Raw genomic sequence first — 15,578 nt, 5'->3', positions numbered from 1 at the left:
CATAGTTTGTCTACATTAAAGTTAATTTTTTTCTATATGAAAAAATAAATACTGATAAGCCAAAAGACAAGCTATAGTCTAGGAGAAGAAATTTGCAATGCATGTAACTAATAAAGGATTTGTATCTAGATTATGCAAATGTTCTTATACGTCAATAAGGAAAGAAAAGCAGTTCATCTGAAAAAGGGGCAAAGGATATGAAGAGGAAAGAAACAAAAGAAAAACAAAAGTCTAATAGCCCTTAAGCTTATGAAAGATGCTTAATTTCTCCAGTTGGGAGAAATACAACTTAAAGTAACCATGAGATACCATTCCACCTCTATCTGATAGGCAAAACTTTCTTCTGACCGTAAAAGTTGGTGAGAATATGGAGCATGGTAGAAGCAGATATTGACATCAACCACATCGCAGAGCAATTTGGCAAAATCGAAGCCAGCTGACAATGTGCCTGCTTTACGACTCAGCGGTTCTACCTCTGTATATATACCTTGGGGAATCAATCCCATATGACCCAACAGAGAAATGTATAAGGTTCCATTGAAGCATTGTATGCAATAGTAAGAAATTGGAAACAATTGATCATTAATAGGAGAAAAGATAAATTGTGGAATATTCACACAGGGATGTGCCCAGTGGATAAAATAAATGAGTCAAATCTATATGCATGCATATGTATAGATCTTGAAATTAAAATGTTCAATAAGATTAGCAGTGGGAGGGAGGGAGACGCAAGAGGGAAGAGATATGGGAACATATGTATATGTATAACTGATTCACTTTGTTATAAAGCAGAAACTAACACACCATTGTAAAGCAATTATACTCCAATAAAGATGTTAAAAAAAAAAAAAAGAATAGCAAGTTGCAGTGTAAAGGTTAAAAACACACAACGTGATACTTTATAATGCCTATGGATTCATCTAAACAGACACACACATATGTAATATAAGTGCAGTAGCATGAGCAGAGAGATGCACAAGATTTCTAGGATGGTGGTTACTTCTGACATGAAGAAGAAGGGGAAAAAAGGTCAAGGAGAGGTGCAAAAGGGGCTTTGCCTGTGTCTGTAACATTTTGTTTCTTAAAGATATGAAGCAAATATGCTAAGATTCATTAACAATGTGAGTGGGTGAGGGCACATAAGTATTTATGTTATTTTCTTCTCTGTACTTTTCTATTCCTACACTTTTTGGCATATTTGAAATATTTCACAACAGTAAAATAAATAAGTTTAATAATTTTTTTTGTATTTACCTATATTTTTGCTTACTATGTTCTTTTTTTTTAACATCTTTATTGGAGTATAATTGCTTTACAATGGTGTGTTAGTTTCTGCTGTATAACAAAGTGAATCAGCTATATATATATACGTATAGCCCCATATCTCCTCCCTCTTGCGTCTCACTCCCAACCTCCCTATCCTACCCCTCTAGGTGGTCACAAAGCACCGACCTGACCTGTGCTATAAACTAACTCTAGTGGCTAATACTCCTAAATTTTCTTTTAAAAATCTTTGGGGGGAATTCCCTGGTTAGGATTCTGCACTTCCACTGCAGGGGGCCCGGATTTGATCCCTGGTTGGGAACTAAGATCCTGCATGCCACATGGGGTGGCCACAGAAAAAAAAAAAAAGGGACACTGAGGAAATTAGACAGTACTTGGAGAAGAAGAATACTTCAGAAACAACCATAATTTTAAAAAAAAGTCTTTGGGAAGCATTGCTATGATATTGACATAAACTCATCCCAAAACTTTTATGTTATATGGACAGTATGTCTTTCCAAAGTTTTGTATTCACTTCTCACTGGCTTACAGAGTAATGGATTTTGTAATTCTCCAATGTTTTTGTTAAGTCTCTGCAAGATATTTATTTAGCTTTCTGGGTTTTTCACAAAATTATTTTGAATTTAAAGACACAATTTTCTGGGTCTAGTTTTCTGTATATCAAGAAGGTGGTGTGTTAGGAGAGCTTTGTCTCCACTATCCTGGAGAGCCACCCTCATGGTCTAATAGGGAGGTCCACCATTGTAGTTGTATTTTATTTGTGTAAGGGGATGGAACTAATATGTGCAAATTTAAAAAGATTGATGGGTTTTGGGTTTCGGGTGTATAAACATCCAAACTTACTTTCAGAACTCTGTAGTTGGCAAGTCCACAACTCTACCATAGAGATAGTATAGCAACAAGACAGGTATACCTTTCTACTTATGCATAAATATACAAAACTTTTTTGAAAGTTGATTCATTTTTCCAATTATATGAAGAAATCATTGTGTGAATTAGAGAATACTTTTGTAACATAAAGTCATATTCTAATATGTTAGTATGTTACATTTGAATTTTCTTATAAAACCTCTATGAAAAGACAACTAACTAGACTCCAAATTGGAGCCCTGAATTTTTATGTGGGAAAATGCCAGGATTCAAAGATTTAGAATATTACCAAAGAATCTCCATAAATAGTTTATCCTTGAAATCCTTTTCTGTTCTGACCCAAAAGTGGGGAAGAGTTCATGAAACCAAGAGGGATATGATTTCATTTTTGCCCCACACTTACCCTATTTTCTGCTCCAGGAACTTGAAAAGTCATGGAGGAAAGTGTCATTGAGCATCTCATAGAGTCTAGCAGGAGATAAGGGTAAAGAAAACCTTTCATTTGCTCCAAGTTGCTGTCATTGCCTTTTTTTTTTTTTTAACATCTTTATTGGAGTATAATTGCTTTACAACGTTGTGTTAGTTGCTGCTGTATAACAAAGTGAATCAGCTATGTGTGTACCTATATCCCCATATCCCCTCCCTCTTGCGTCTCCCTCCCACCCTCCCTAATCCATCCCTCTAGGAAGTCACCAGATTTTGTCCAGGGAGCACCCTGGGCCTTTTAGGGAAATGAGGCCTTGTCCAGGTAAGGACACAGCATGAGCCATAGCAGGCATTTTCTTTTATCACTGATAGGAGTCGAAGCCTCGGACTTTGTCTTAACCGTTAGAATGAGGCAAAAATACAAGATCTTTAACTTCTGTGGCTTTTCCACAAGCTATTTTGATGTTGGTACCTCTTTAAACTGTTTCAACCATGCTGATCGTTAGCCTGGTAAAATGTGTCTATCTTATTACTCCCTGCCTAGTTTGAAATCTCTGTATTGTCACTCCCTCCTATGGGATCTCTAAGTGTAATGAAGACTGATTGGGATTCCCGACACCGGTGCCATCACCAATCCCCTAGAGGCTTCAGTGCAAATGCTGAGATTTTCTAGAATAAGAAATGAATAAACAACAACAAAGTAACATGTTAATATATTTTAGAACTCCCAAAAGCTTAGACTTAAATTTTTAGAATTGAGAGATTATTGATATATATTATATATTATTAGCTTTAGGTGTACAACATAGGAATGATTTGATATTAGTATGCTTAGACTTTTATAATCAGAAAATATTTGAGCTATGATCAGCAAAAAATAGGAGTTGCTATATAAATTGTTAAAATTCCTTCCTTGGATTTGAAGTTATAGACATATTTTATTATTGTATTCATTTTTGTTATGTGACCTTACAACTAAGTAAATACCATTTTGAGTACCTACTACATGCTAGGTGATGTGCTAAGCAATTTACAACTGATTATAATTTCCTTAGAACAGAAGAGAAAATTGGAGCTCAGAGAAGTTAGACAATTTACTCGTGGTCACAAAGTTAGGTGAGTTTAGGATTAAAAATCAGGCTTGTCTTTTCAATAAATTTTATTTATTGATTTATTTGTTGATTATCTTTTATAAATGGCAACAGTGTATTATAGTGAGATGAGCTCTGAGCCTGAAATGTGGACTTGAGTGTGAGTCTCAATTTTTTCATCTTCAAAATAAGAATAATGAGTCCTTTCTCATAGAATTCTTGAAAGGATGAGATTTAAAAATGGTGGCCAATATTAGGAGACCTTATCAGACCATAGGGTTGATCAGTTGTTGGTGGGAAGGAAGTCACGAATAGTTGGAACCCAGACAACTCACCGAGTAGAGAGTTAACCTTCCTTCCTCCCCCAGCTCTGGGGCAAACAGTAGCTGAATTGCCAGTGGCCTAAGGGTGGCACCGTGTGCTAGATTTGACTGGATTGACGCTGACATTTAATGGGTCTACCCTACGGAAGGAGCACAGACAAAGACCAGTTCAGGACCTCACCAGCTTGTGGCTTTGAACCTTCTGATCTGTACACTTCTGCTCAACTTCTCTGTGCCCTAGTTTCCTCAATCATGAGGATCGTAAACCTCACCTCATGGGATTATGAGGACAAGAAATAATATATGCCAAGTATTTCTTGTGGTGTCCAGTACATACTATAAAAGGCTCTCAGTTAACAGTAGCACCAAGGTGCCGTACTGCCTTTTCAAGCCCTCTGTCGGACAGGTCTTCAGCAGCACATCACTCACAAAACTTTGTCTGATCTGCTCGCCTGTACTCTGCTGCCCAGGGTCAGGCAGTAGAAAGTGGTGATTAACCTTTGGACTCAGGATAGTCTTCTAGCTTGACTACTTCATGTTGATTCGAGTTAAAAAGGCTACTTAAACTCTCTAAACCTTGGTTTGCTCATCTTTAACATGAGCATGATAATGGTGCCTACCTAACAGGATTGTTACGAGAATTAAATGAAATAATGTGTGTAAACTGCTTAGCACAGAGCCTTGCAATTGGTAAATGTTTAATAAATGTTTGCTTTGATTTGAAAAAATTGTGAACATTTTTAATTGATATTTTTATTAAGGTCATATAGATAGGAGGTGCTGGGGCTGTGACTCAATCCCAAATCTATCCACATCTCATGCCTTTTCTCTTGTAGCACACTTCTTGTGTTTGAATACTTCCAGTAACTGAACTGCCAGTATGGTCCCTATTACTAGAAATCTTTTCAATATACATGATATGATGACTTTGTAGGATCATAGAAAACAATAGATGATTTTTAAGATCCTTTGAATTCCTGGGATCTTATGATTCTCTGGATAATAGGAAGTCCCTAAATTGAAACATTATGTCTGAAGCATTTACTTGTAAATTGGTCTTTGGGAACTAGAAATCTATTTTCCATAAGACATACTTCTATACAGAATTTAGAGACCAGTGTAGAAGAAGAAGGAAGAGGAGGTTCTGTGATATTACATTCAAAGCTGAGGGCCTCAAACTGTCTTCCTTCTCCCAACCTCAGTATCTGAATAAACCTAGTCTCAGCAAGGTTTTAGGAGAAGATACTCCACCCCACTAATTCAAGCTAATGTGATTGAGATGAAACCGAGGGTAGTTATCAGTTAGCCATTGATAAATGGTGAATTGTGACCTGCCTTCACTGGTTAGGCTTACTTTGATTGTTTTTATAAAAGCTCGTATGCCCTCCAAGGGTCACATAGCCTGGGCAATAGGATGTTTGCCCACGTTGTTTTTTAGGAACTTGGAGTCAGCTGTGTCCAGTTTGAGCTTGACATGATTAAGACTGGTTAAGACCTCCCACCCTCCATCTGGGCATGTGCAAATGTCCATTCGGTGACCTTTTGATGTCTGAGGGCCAGAATCTCCACCCTCACAGCATGCTAGTGCTGCTGTTTTCTGAGCATGTCTCCCATGAAGAAACCTGTGGCTTGGTTGCATCTGCACAGAGCAACGATTGCCTCTCCCTTTTCTTATCTCAAGTTACCTTTCTCCATGCTCCCCCTGCCTCAGTTTTTATCCCATAAATATCCCCAGCCCCTCGCCTTCGGGGAGACAGATTTGAGACTTTTCCCGTCTGCTGACTTGGATGCCTCAGGAATAAACCCTTTCTCTGCTGCAGACCCCATCGCCTCAGCGTTTGGCGTGCTGCGCACCAGGCAAACAAACAAGACCCTCTTATTCTTCCCAAATAGTCATATATTCATTCATTTAGCAAATATTGAGTGCCAACTATATTTTAAGTTATGGGGCTATAACAGTCAAGAAATCGTCTGTTTCTCTAGTGTGAGAGAAAGTAATGATCTTGGGGAAGGAAATCGTTGGACAGATTTGAGACATATCTAAAATGAGTGATTTATGGAAAGGGGGAAAGTTGGAGGCAGTAAGTTTTTAATCAACTATTGCCATAGTCCATGTGTGACGAATCAAGGGCTTGAACTGTGATAGTAATAGTGGGAATAGAGGAATAAAACTTAACTTTTGAAACGTTGATTCTACAGGGCAATTATGTATAAATGATAAATGCTGAGAAGAAGGAGTTCCAGATTTAGCCGAGGGTTTGAGTTCAGGCAAGGGAGAATATTAGGTTTATGGGGCAAATGGAAATTTTAATCATCCATGGGGATGATACTACATCTGAGTGGAAATATTCTGTGGTAACTAGAAAAGGGGAACTGAGGAAGGGTCAGGGCTAGAAATAATAGATTTGGGTATCATCTGCATAGAGATGACGGGATTACTTAAGTGCATAAAAGAAAATGAAGAATATTGGGACTGGAAGGAAAAGGTAAAATAATTAATTAAAAAAATACAGAAATGGCCAAAGAGGTATTAAAAATGCAAGAAGGTATCATAGGACCTAAAGATAAGATAGTGAACAGCGTCAAATACTGCACAGAAAGCAGGTAGGATTAGGACTGTGAACAGAATATTGGGTCTGACAAGCGGTCACTGGAGACCCTTGGAGACTGGGTAAGAAAAGGTGTTGGCGGCCAAGTCATATATCAGAGGCTCAAGCAGTAATGATAGATTGGAAACATAAATAGGATAGTAACAAAAAGGGGTAAGAATGCCTGGAAAACTTATTTTTTCAAACGAAAACTTATTTCTGGTTGACAGTAATATGGAAGATATTGATGGAGAGGCAGGTTTAAGAAGCATCAGAGGGAGACAGCATGGTGCCTCCTGTCAGGTTTCTTCTTCTCTAGTCTCATCGATATCCTTCCCTTCTCTGTATCAATGCTGATTATGTCAGCCCCCTACTGAAAGACCTCTCTGGGTTCCTCATTGCCAGTGGAAATCCAGTATCCTTAGCATAGCTCACCAGATGCCTCACACTCTGGTTCTAACCTCCCTTTTCCATTTCCTCTTTTGCCGCTCAAGGCACAGGAGATTTCAGATTCTTTCCAGATTGAGTCTTTGTACACATTGCTTTTTCTGCCTGGAAGATCCTTCTTCCCACCTTTCACGTGGAAAATTCTAACTCATCCTTCAACACCTGGCTCAAATGTCACCTCATTTTTGAACGCTTTCCTGACTCCCCAGGCCCAGTGCAGGTCTCCCTCTTTGGTGCTTCAACTGGAAGTTGTTCATTCATATTTTTGTCTCAGCATCCTGCATTGTAATTCATAAATTTCAATAGCTCTGTTCTCCATTAGACTATATGATCTCTGAATACGATGACTGTCTTTTTTTATCGTTGTAATCCCCATGACTGGCACAAAAAAAAACTCTTGCTAAAAGCATCAGGAATGAATGAGTGAGTATTAATGTAAAGAGATATATCATGAGGTATATAGGATAAAAGTGAAGAAGCATCTTAGTGCTAAGCGAAATAAGCCAGACACAGGAATACAGATAATGCATGATCTCACTTATGTGTGGAATCTAAAAAAAGTCAAGCTCATAGAACAAGAGTGTAGAACGGTGGTTGCCAGGGGCTAGGGTGTGCGGGAGATTGGGAGATGTTGGTCAAAGGGTGCAAACTTTCAGCTATAAGATGAAAAGTTCTGAGAATCAAATGTACAGTATTGTGATTACAGGTAATAATACTGTATCAAATACTTAAAATTTGCTGAGAGTAGTTCCTAAGTGTTCTCACCACACACACACAAATGGTAACTATGATAGTGGTAATCATTTCACAGTGTATACGTATGTTAAATCATCACATTGCTCACCTTAAAAAATCATGTTGTACAAATTAAATACATATGATTTGTATTTGTCAATCGTACCTCAAAAAAGTTGGGGTGGGGGAAGCTATATGAATTTGAGCAAGTTAATTTCTCCAAACCTGAGTTTCCTATTGGTCAGAGGAGGATAATACTTACCTTATAATGTGCTTGTGAGGATAAAGTCTACAAAATATAGATCAAACAATTAATGACCAGCATTTATTCATCATTAATGTTACAGTTATTTCCAACTCCCACCTTCATGGCATGGATCTCTTATTAGTTGCTCTCTGGCCTTGGATTTGGCTGCAACTTTAATCCATTCTCAAAAGAGAAGAATTTTTGGTTCATTTTCTACGTTAAGTTTTTATGTTAAGAAATTGAAACTCAAGTCTATCTTTAAGCGGCAGTGTTTCATCTGCCTAAATAATGTAATCTGATTAATAATAGCCATTCGGCATCAAGTGAATTCAACAAAAATCTAGAATTAAATATATGGGTTGATTTAATAAGTTTACAATTAAGTCTGAATTGTTTTATGAGTCTCCAAGGAACTTCCCAGAGGAGGCCCTAGTTTCGAGGCTCACTACACTGGATCCAAGGACACCCTTCTTGTCTTATCTTCAGGATTGTGTTGCCCTGAGTGAGTTAAATCAGCTCTTTCCATTTTTTTTTTTTAAGCAGAATTTTTGTGGTTCATAAAAACAAGCACTTACAGCTTTTCTTGCATAGATAAAGGAAAGGATTCTACATCAGATTTAGATCAAGAGATAGATTTTCAGAAGAAAATGATGGATGCGTCCTCTGGGAGTAAGGGAATGCAGTGATGTTCGTCTCTGACTGATTGAGTTTAAGGCATTTGTGAACACTTCCACGCCCACACCCACTCAAATACACAAACAGTGGTCACAACTGCAGCTCCAGACGCTGCCTCTCTCCCCAGTCTCATATCCAAAGTGCATCCGTTGTTTTCCATAACATGAAATAAATCCCTCTCTTTTGCCCAGTGGTGAAAAGCTTATATAAATACTAAAACTTCAACTATCCCCCTGAGTTTTCTGTTGGCAAGCCTGCAGCTATGGGTTTGTTTAGATATTGACATGCATTTTCTGTGCGGATCTTTCAGGCCACTTGGGTGAGTCTAGTGGTGATAAATTTATGTCTTGAAAATTCATCAGAGTATCCATTATAACACTCTGTTTATGAAAACTTAAATAATTAACACCCTGATTGAAAAGGCTCCGGGTTCAAAGTACCTCTTTTATTCTTTCAACATATATCATTCTGGTGATATATATCTATATATATATCTTAGCAAGTCTTGGCCAGGAGATGACTTTAATAGTCATTGAAAAGAAAATGTAGATGCGAAGAATTGACTAATTCAAAACATATAATCCTGCATTGTGGTGTTCCCATGAAAGAGTGTTTTTCAATATTTAGAAGTGAAGTATTTTATTGTGTACTAAATAGGGGTAGTTAACATTAGTGGGCCATAATTAATGTGTATAATGAAAAATCTTTATCATAATGGAAAGAAAAGGGAAGGCATTATTTGTGAAGACAAAAATCAATGCCTGGTGTAGAGTAGGCGCTCCTTAGATGGTTGTAGAATAAGTGGATGTGTGAATAGGATTAATTATATTCCTAGTGAAATGTAATACTACCTTCATTAAAAATTTTTATCAGATTCTTATGTAAAAAATTTACATGATTGAACATAGTTCATATAGTAGTCTGTCTTTTAGAGAGTATGTTAATTCAAACTTCTCTTTTCTTTTTATCTATTAGATGGCAATTAGAGAAGTGTTCTCAAAGTATTGACACTTTTTAATCTTTATTTTAAATAGTGGAAAAAGTGCATTTCTCTGACATAAATTCCCATAGAATCTGCTGATCTGAAATTAATTCTAGCTATGTCTGAGAGAGCTGAATAGAAGCCCATGAATATTAACTATTTCTACTATACTTCCACTAGCCCTCCCATATTAGTGAAGCATTTTACTTGCTGCCAATAATTTACTATAGTTAACGCTTTTTAAAAATTTCTTTTAACCTAGATTATTACTTAACTAAAAATAGTTTGCTATTTTAACAATTAGCAGTTGTCAAATTCTTCATATGTTACAAACTATGAGTGTTGATTTGTCTTTGAGGATCCAAGATTTTGTTTCTATGCTCACTGTCTTAACAGAGAACTAAAAAAACAGTAAATCTCATTAATGAATTAGGTCTCCTTTCCTTAAGACCTAATAGAAAAAAGAAGGGAAATCAAATAAGCTTTTGTGTCTGTGAAGTCCAATTTTAAATTATAGTAAAAATAAAACAGAGGTAAAGGACTTGGATGAATTTGAGGGTTGTTGGCTAAATTGAGGTATTAGTCTTTACACGTCTCCATTTATTCTAATTAGTAAACCATAATAGTACAAGTAAATAAGTAATTAAGGTTTTTTTTAGGCCAGTGGTTGTGGCTGTTAATTCTGGTGTGCTTTAAGAGTAATGGAGGTAAACCATACAGTTTCTTTTAAAACCAATTCATTAGTTTATTTTTTGTTTTGAGGAATAATTTAGCGTATCTGTGTCTATCTTAACCTCATGTACTATTGCCTGAGACCTAAAAAACACTGCACAATGACGTTACGCTCAAAACTTCAGTAACATTATATTATCATTATTAAATTCATCAAGTGCTCAATACCACATTTGAAGCTCAGTTAGTACCATTTTCTACATAATCTCTCTTCTCCAAGGGTCTCTCTGTCAAAAAGTTCATAGGGTCAGAAATAGGAGGAATTTCAACTCTAATGGTGAATTTGCAAACAAGGGGATGGGAGTGGCTATTCTTATCACTTACAGGGCAACTCAAGTTGTTTCATATTGGCAACATTCTCTCAAAACGAGGCACAAGGAAAGTTAAAGAAACATGTTTTTGTCATTATCAGTTGCTTTCAAAGAGGGCCATATGAGAAAACAGGTTGTGTTACATTCTTTAGAGTATAAAAGTGCATCTTTTTTTGGTCTCTTCCTAGGTTTGAAGAAGAGATGACCAGCAAGTGGTTACACCTCTTTGAAGGCAGTGGAGTCCCGTATGGCCCAATTAACAACATGAAGAATGTGTTTGCAGAACCCCAGGTTTGTTTTTTGAAATTGTTAGTATGTTTCGGTTAAAAACACAAGAATTTGCCTCTCTTTTCTATCCAGACTGATTCATATAAGTGTACATTAGCCATCGATCTTGAGCTTAAGTCACATCACATGATTTTTTACTCTTACGTTAAAGTGTGGGTCTGAAATAAAAATAATCAGAATTTAGCACTGGCAGCCTACAATCATACTTTTATATGTATCTGATCGAACATATTTCTTCAGCAGCCAGCCATAAAGTATCCAAGGTCGGGGCATTTGTTTTTCCTGAAAAATAGAAATATAGACAATTGAAAGGTTGGGGTCAGGCACTCAGAGATGATTCTCTGCGGAAAGAAATGGGAGGACCTTCACAGCGGTAGTCCCCCTCTCATCGTACGGCTGTCTTAAAATGTACAAAGCAAGTCATCATTAATTCTGCTGATGAGAGGCTTTTATATGCTTTGATTAATGTGCATTATTCGTGAAGAATAAATGTACTTGAATAGAGATTTGTGCTGTACATTGCTTACAGACTCCTTCTTGGGGTACAGAGATAAGGATCATCTGAAAAAATACTTCTTCTATAACATTGTTCAAATGATTATTTTGAGATAATGTCAAAATGATAAGTTTTGATTTTATTACTTTAATCAGTATCACTGCAAGCAATTTACCATTTCTCAGATTCACATATTAATCCCACAATGTAGAGGAACTCCCTTTTTCTATGAAACTTTCACTGTGATTATTCATGTATCTGTCAGCTTCCGTCATTTCAAAATTATAGTTTTTCTCTTTATTCTTTTCATTTTTTATAGTGGTAGATTTTTCTTTGAAATGAATTGTTGAAAATGGAATATACTTTTTCAAGGGAGAAAACTGACCTAACTCTAACTTTGGTACCTTTATGTTACATGAATATCTGTTTAAAGGATAATTGAACTGTGTTCAATTCAATGATTACAATATTTACTGGAGAAAAAAAGGTGAATGAAGGCAGGAATTCTACTCTGTGCTATTTTTTTCCGTCAAGATTGTGAGTATGGCAACACTTTGTTCCTAATGAAAGAATGGTCAATAAGAATTGGAGAAAAGGTGGCCCACTTGTATGAACTGAGTCTTTGTGAAAGGGTCTCCACTACGTCAGTGATTAATGCTGGTGATTCCTTGTGATGAGGTAGCAGTGTGTGCACCCGGAATGTAATAGACCAGAGGGCCAGTTTTCTCACTTCAAGCTTTGTCTTTAAGCTGTTGTAGGGGAATGGGTAGGTTTCACCGTTATTTTCCGGCTTAAAAGTAGAACCAAGGTGTGTAGGACTTCCTGTTTAACTCAATTTGAGGGCACGTTTCTCTAGAGAGAATTCCTGAGAGTTTTTCCATCAGCATTTCTGTTGGCTCCACCTGTGTTTCATCAGGAATAAAGGCACCAAAGCAAAGAGTGTTATTTTAAAAATTATTAGATATATTCGTGTTACTTATTTTTTAGGCTTTGATAAACAAGGATCCAAGGTCCCACCCTTAAAATTGTTCACTTTATGGGCTGTTTCGGATTGAATATCGGGTAATTAGGATTTTCATTCCCAATTTTCCCTTGTAGCTCACTTTAATTACTTTAATTTTTGTATCTCAACTCTTTTGGACCTGCAGGAAGTTTCTGTTATTGGTCTATGGCTTATTTTAGTTCTTAAACAATTTTTCAAATGGAGAATAGTGATATTCTAAGTCAGGATACCAACTTTTCCTACTACCCCAAAAGTCTTTGAAAACTGCCTTCTTATCCACCAAAAAGTAGATTCTAATTGTTACAATTCTAACATCAAAAATTCTTAATCATACAGTGATAGTTATTGACAATAGCGTAGAGTTGGTCTCTTTTATATACCATTTCATTCTTCTTTGGAATTTAAACACCAAAATGGGTGTATAAAATTATCTGGATTTTTAGAAAGACTAGAGAGCAATGTAATATTAGTACAGGGACCTACTGTATGGCACAGGGAACTCTGCTCAATATTCTGTAACAACCTAATCAGGAAAAGAATTTGAAAAGGAATAGATACATGTATATGTATAATTGAATCACTTTGCTATACATCTGAAAGTAACACAACATTGTTAATCAACTGTATTCCAATATAAAATAAAAAGTTGAAAAAAGTAAAAATAAGCAAAGATGACTATGGCAATTGTACGTAGGACTGTTTGGCACAAGAGGTAAGGGCACCGTCTTTCCCCTATGCCTGGAAGTGTTTGGCTCTTTTAGAAGGAATTCCCTATCATTATGTATTTTGAAAGGAATGTAGAAGCTGAAAAAATCAGGGAGTTAAAAAAAATTTGTATAAAATAAATTATTTTTAAAAAGTACCTTAAGATGACATCTAAAAAAGAACTACTCTGAAAGTTCATTTAACAAACTTTTTATTGTATTTACTATGTTCCAGGTGCTAGGGATTTATCATGAATTTAGTAATTCTTTTCCTTTCTGAAAAATAAATTCTAAGTTGACTTAAGTAGCAGGTACCCAATAAAATTTCATTGATGCATGAATCAGTGGATGAGTGAGTTGGTTAACTCTGTAAAGTATAGGTTTCCAAATGATCAAGTGGCTACTGTGTCCCCCTGTGTGGGACTGACAGACTCTGTCTGTAGAGCTGGCTGAGAAGCCTTTGGTTGGAAAGCTCCAGAGACTAAAGCATGATACAGTAGTAAGACCATGGAGTCAAAAGTGTTGGGCAGTTTTATAAGTTTTCTAGGTTTTGGTTTCCTCAATGGTAAAGTGATGAAATAGAATCTTTTCTCTGTATTTGTAAGTGTTAAATGTGACAATGTTTATCAAAGGCACATAGTAGGGATTGCTAGATGGTAAAAGTTTAGTAAATGGTAATAGTTCTGGTTATGGTGCCCTTTATGGTTATATTTTTATTAAAAACCACTTTCTTTTACTTATTATTTAGTGGATAGAGGCAAATCCAGTGTAGGTGCGGGGATGGGGATCATTAGCTGAAAATCAAGGTCTAACTAATATCCTTTTAAGAAAACCCGTCTGCAAACTTTGTGCCAAGAAGTTCTCAGCCCTTCAGTAATTTTTCTGATGACTGAAAATCTTTTTGTTTTCCGTAAAAGTATGATTTCCGTTCAAGGTGTCCTCCCTTGTTTTTCCCCTGACGAGCTGTGGAGTTTCTCGGCCCTGGGTACATGAAACCGGCCGCTTCTGTTCAGGTGTGGGACCGCACCGCTGGCGCCCGTGGCCCAGCTCTCCATGTGCGCCGTGCCAGCACAGCTGCTAGTTCAACTGAAAATTGATTTGGGTGAAGTACAAGGCCTGGAACATGGCACAGGAAGTGAGACTCTGATGAAGTGAAAAGGGGTATGTCTAACCAAAAAAAGAAAGAAAGAAAAAGATTAGAAGCATCAAAGAGCAGGAGAGAATTTTCTGTGGGCCTGCTTATCAAGTGGCCCATTTATGTTTCATCTGTGGCTTGAACGTGGCGGACAACAAAACTTTGCTTGACGGTCGAAACTGTTCCTAACCAAAATAATTTCCTCATAGTCTCATGTTCCGAGAAAACTTGCCTTTTTGACTCAACCGAAACAACAAATGATTCTTTTTTTCTTGGATGGATGCAAGGGTGTCTACCTTTTATCCTCTGATTATGTGCTGCAGACCTTTGCACAGTTAAAATGATCCTGCAGGCATCCACTGTTAAGTCAATCAGGAATACTACAGGAGATTTTGGTCTGTATTTACTGATATCTCTGAGAAATTTTGATCCAAAACCCTTTTAGTGGTAGTTTTATTGTTTTTTCTCCCTCAGTGATATATTATCTGTGGAAAACTCCGTGCATTGTAGAAGTATAATATAGATTATCTGCATATAGATTTTAATAGTCATGTTTCCAAGTGCTTTCTTAAAATATCTTCTTTTAATCAGGCCAAGATTGTGTAGTACATTAAAGGAATTCTTAAAAAGTTTAAAAAACTTACTAGATGACCTCAGTATGGTCCTATTTAACATACCCTTGGGAACATGTGCATGAAATACATTGTGGTTTGAGGTTTTCCAACCCAAACAAACTTAAAAGAAAATGCAGCTTTTAATAGAAACTATTCAAATTCCTGCAAAGATAGGTATGGATCTCACCACTGAGAGGGTTTAAAAGCATCATTATCTACCATGAGAATCAAAAGAGAATGTGCTATCCTGCTTTTTCTATTTTGCTCAAGACCGTAAATTTGGCGGTTCTACTGTATCACCATTTTTGAATGAACTGCTCAATTAAAAAATATATGTGTATATGAATGACTGAACCGCTGATTAATGTTTATCTTTCTCCTTGATGCCATGACCTGTGGGTGGGGAAGAGAGGGCAAAGGGTGTCGCAAAACTGGTGTTATTTAACAGAGTCTTCGCATTTATACCACACAAGTTGAATCCATCAGGTGTAAGACATCACCCTGAAGCATCACTTCTGAGAACTATTGGGAGGGAAATATCAGAACTGAAATATCACAGCTGGCCCTGATTTTAACTGGTGCCAAACACCTGCAGGCTCTAAAAGGATACCAAAATAAAACCCCACC

At 36.7% G+C, this 15,578-nt stretch overlaps 1 protein-coding gene across 2 annotated transcripts in view; it reads left to right on the top strand.

Moving 5' to 3' along the window:
- Positions 1–15,578, top strand: part of SUGCT (succinyl-CoA:glutarate-CoA transferase) — a 679,336-nt gene that overhangs the window by 281,991 nt on the left and 381,767 nt on the right. For both annotated transcript variants that reach the window (XM_068550340.1, XM_068550339.1), the window contains exon 12: positions 10,900–11,002. In XM_068550340.1, coding sequence (XP_068406441.1) covers positions 10,900–11,002 — 103 coding nt within the window. The remainder of the gene's footprint in view (positions 1–10,899; positions 11,003–15,578) is intronic.

Source organism: Eschrichtius robustus, chromosome 8 (genome assembly GCF_028021215.1).
Source record: "Eschrichtius robustus isolate mEscRob2 chromosome 8, mEscRob2.pri, whole genome shotgun sequence".
NCBI lineage: Eukaryota > Metazoa > Chordata > Mammalia > Artiodactyla > Eschrichtiidae > Eschrichtius > Eschrichtius robustus.
The sequence above is the reverse complement of the archived record's forward strand: the minus strand, read 5'-3'. Positions and strand labels throughout refer to the sequence as shown.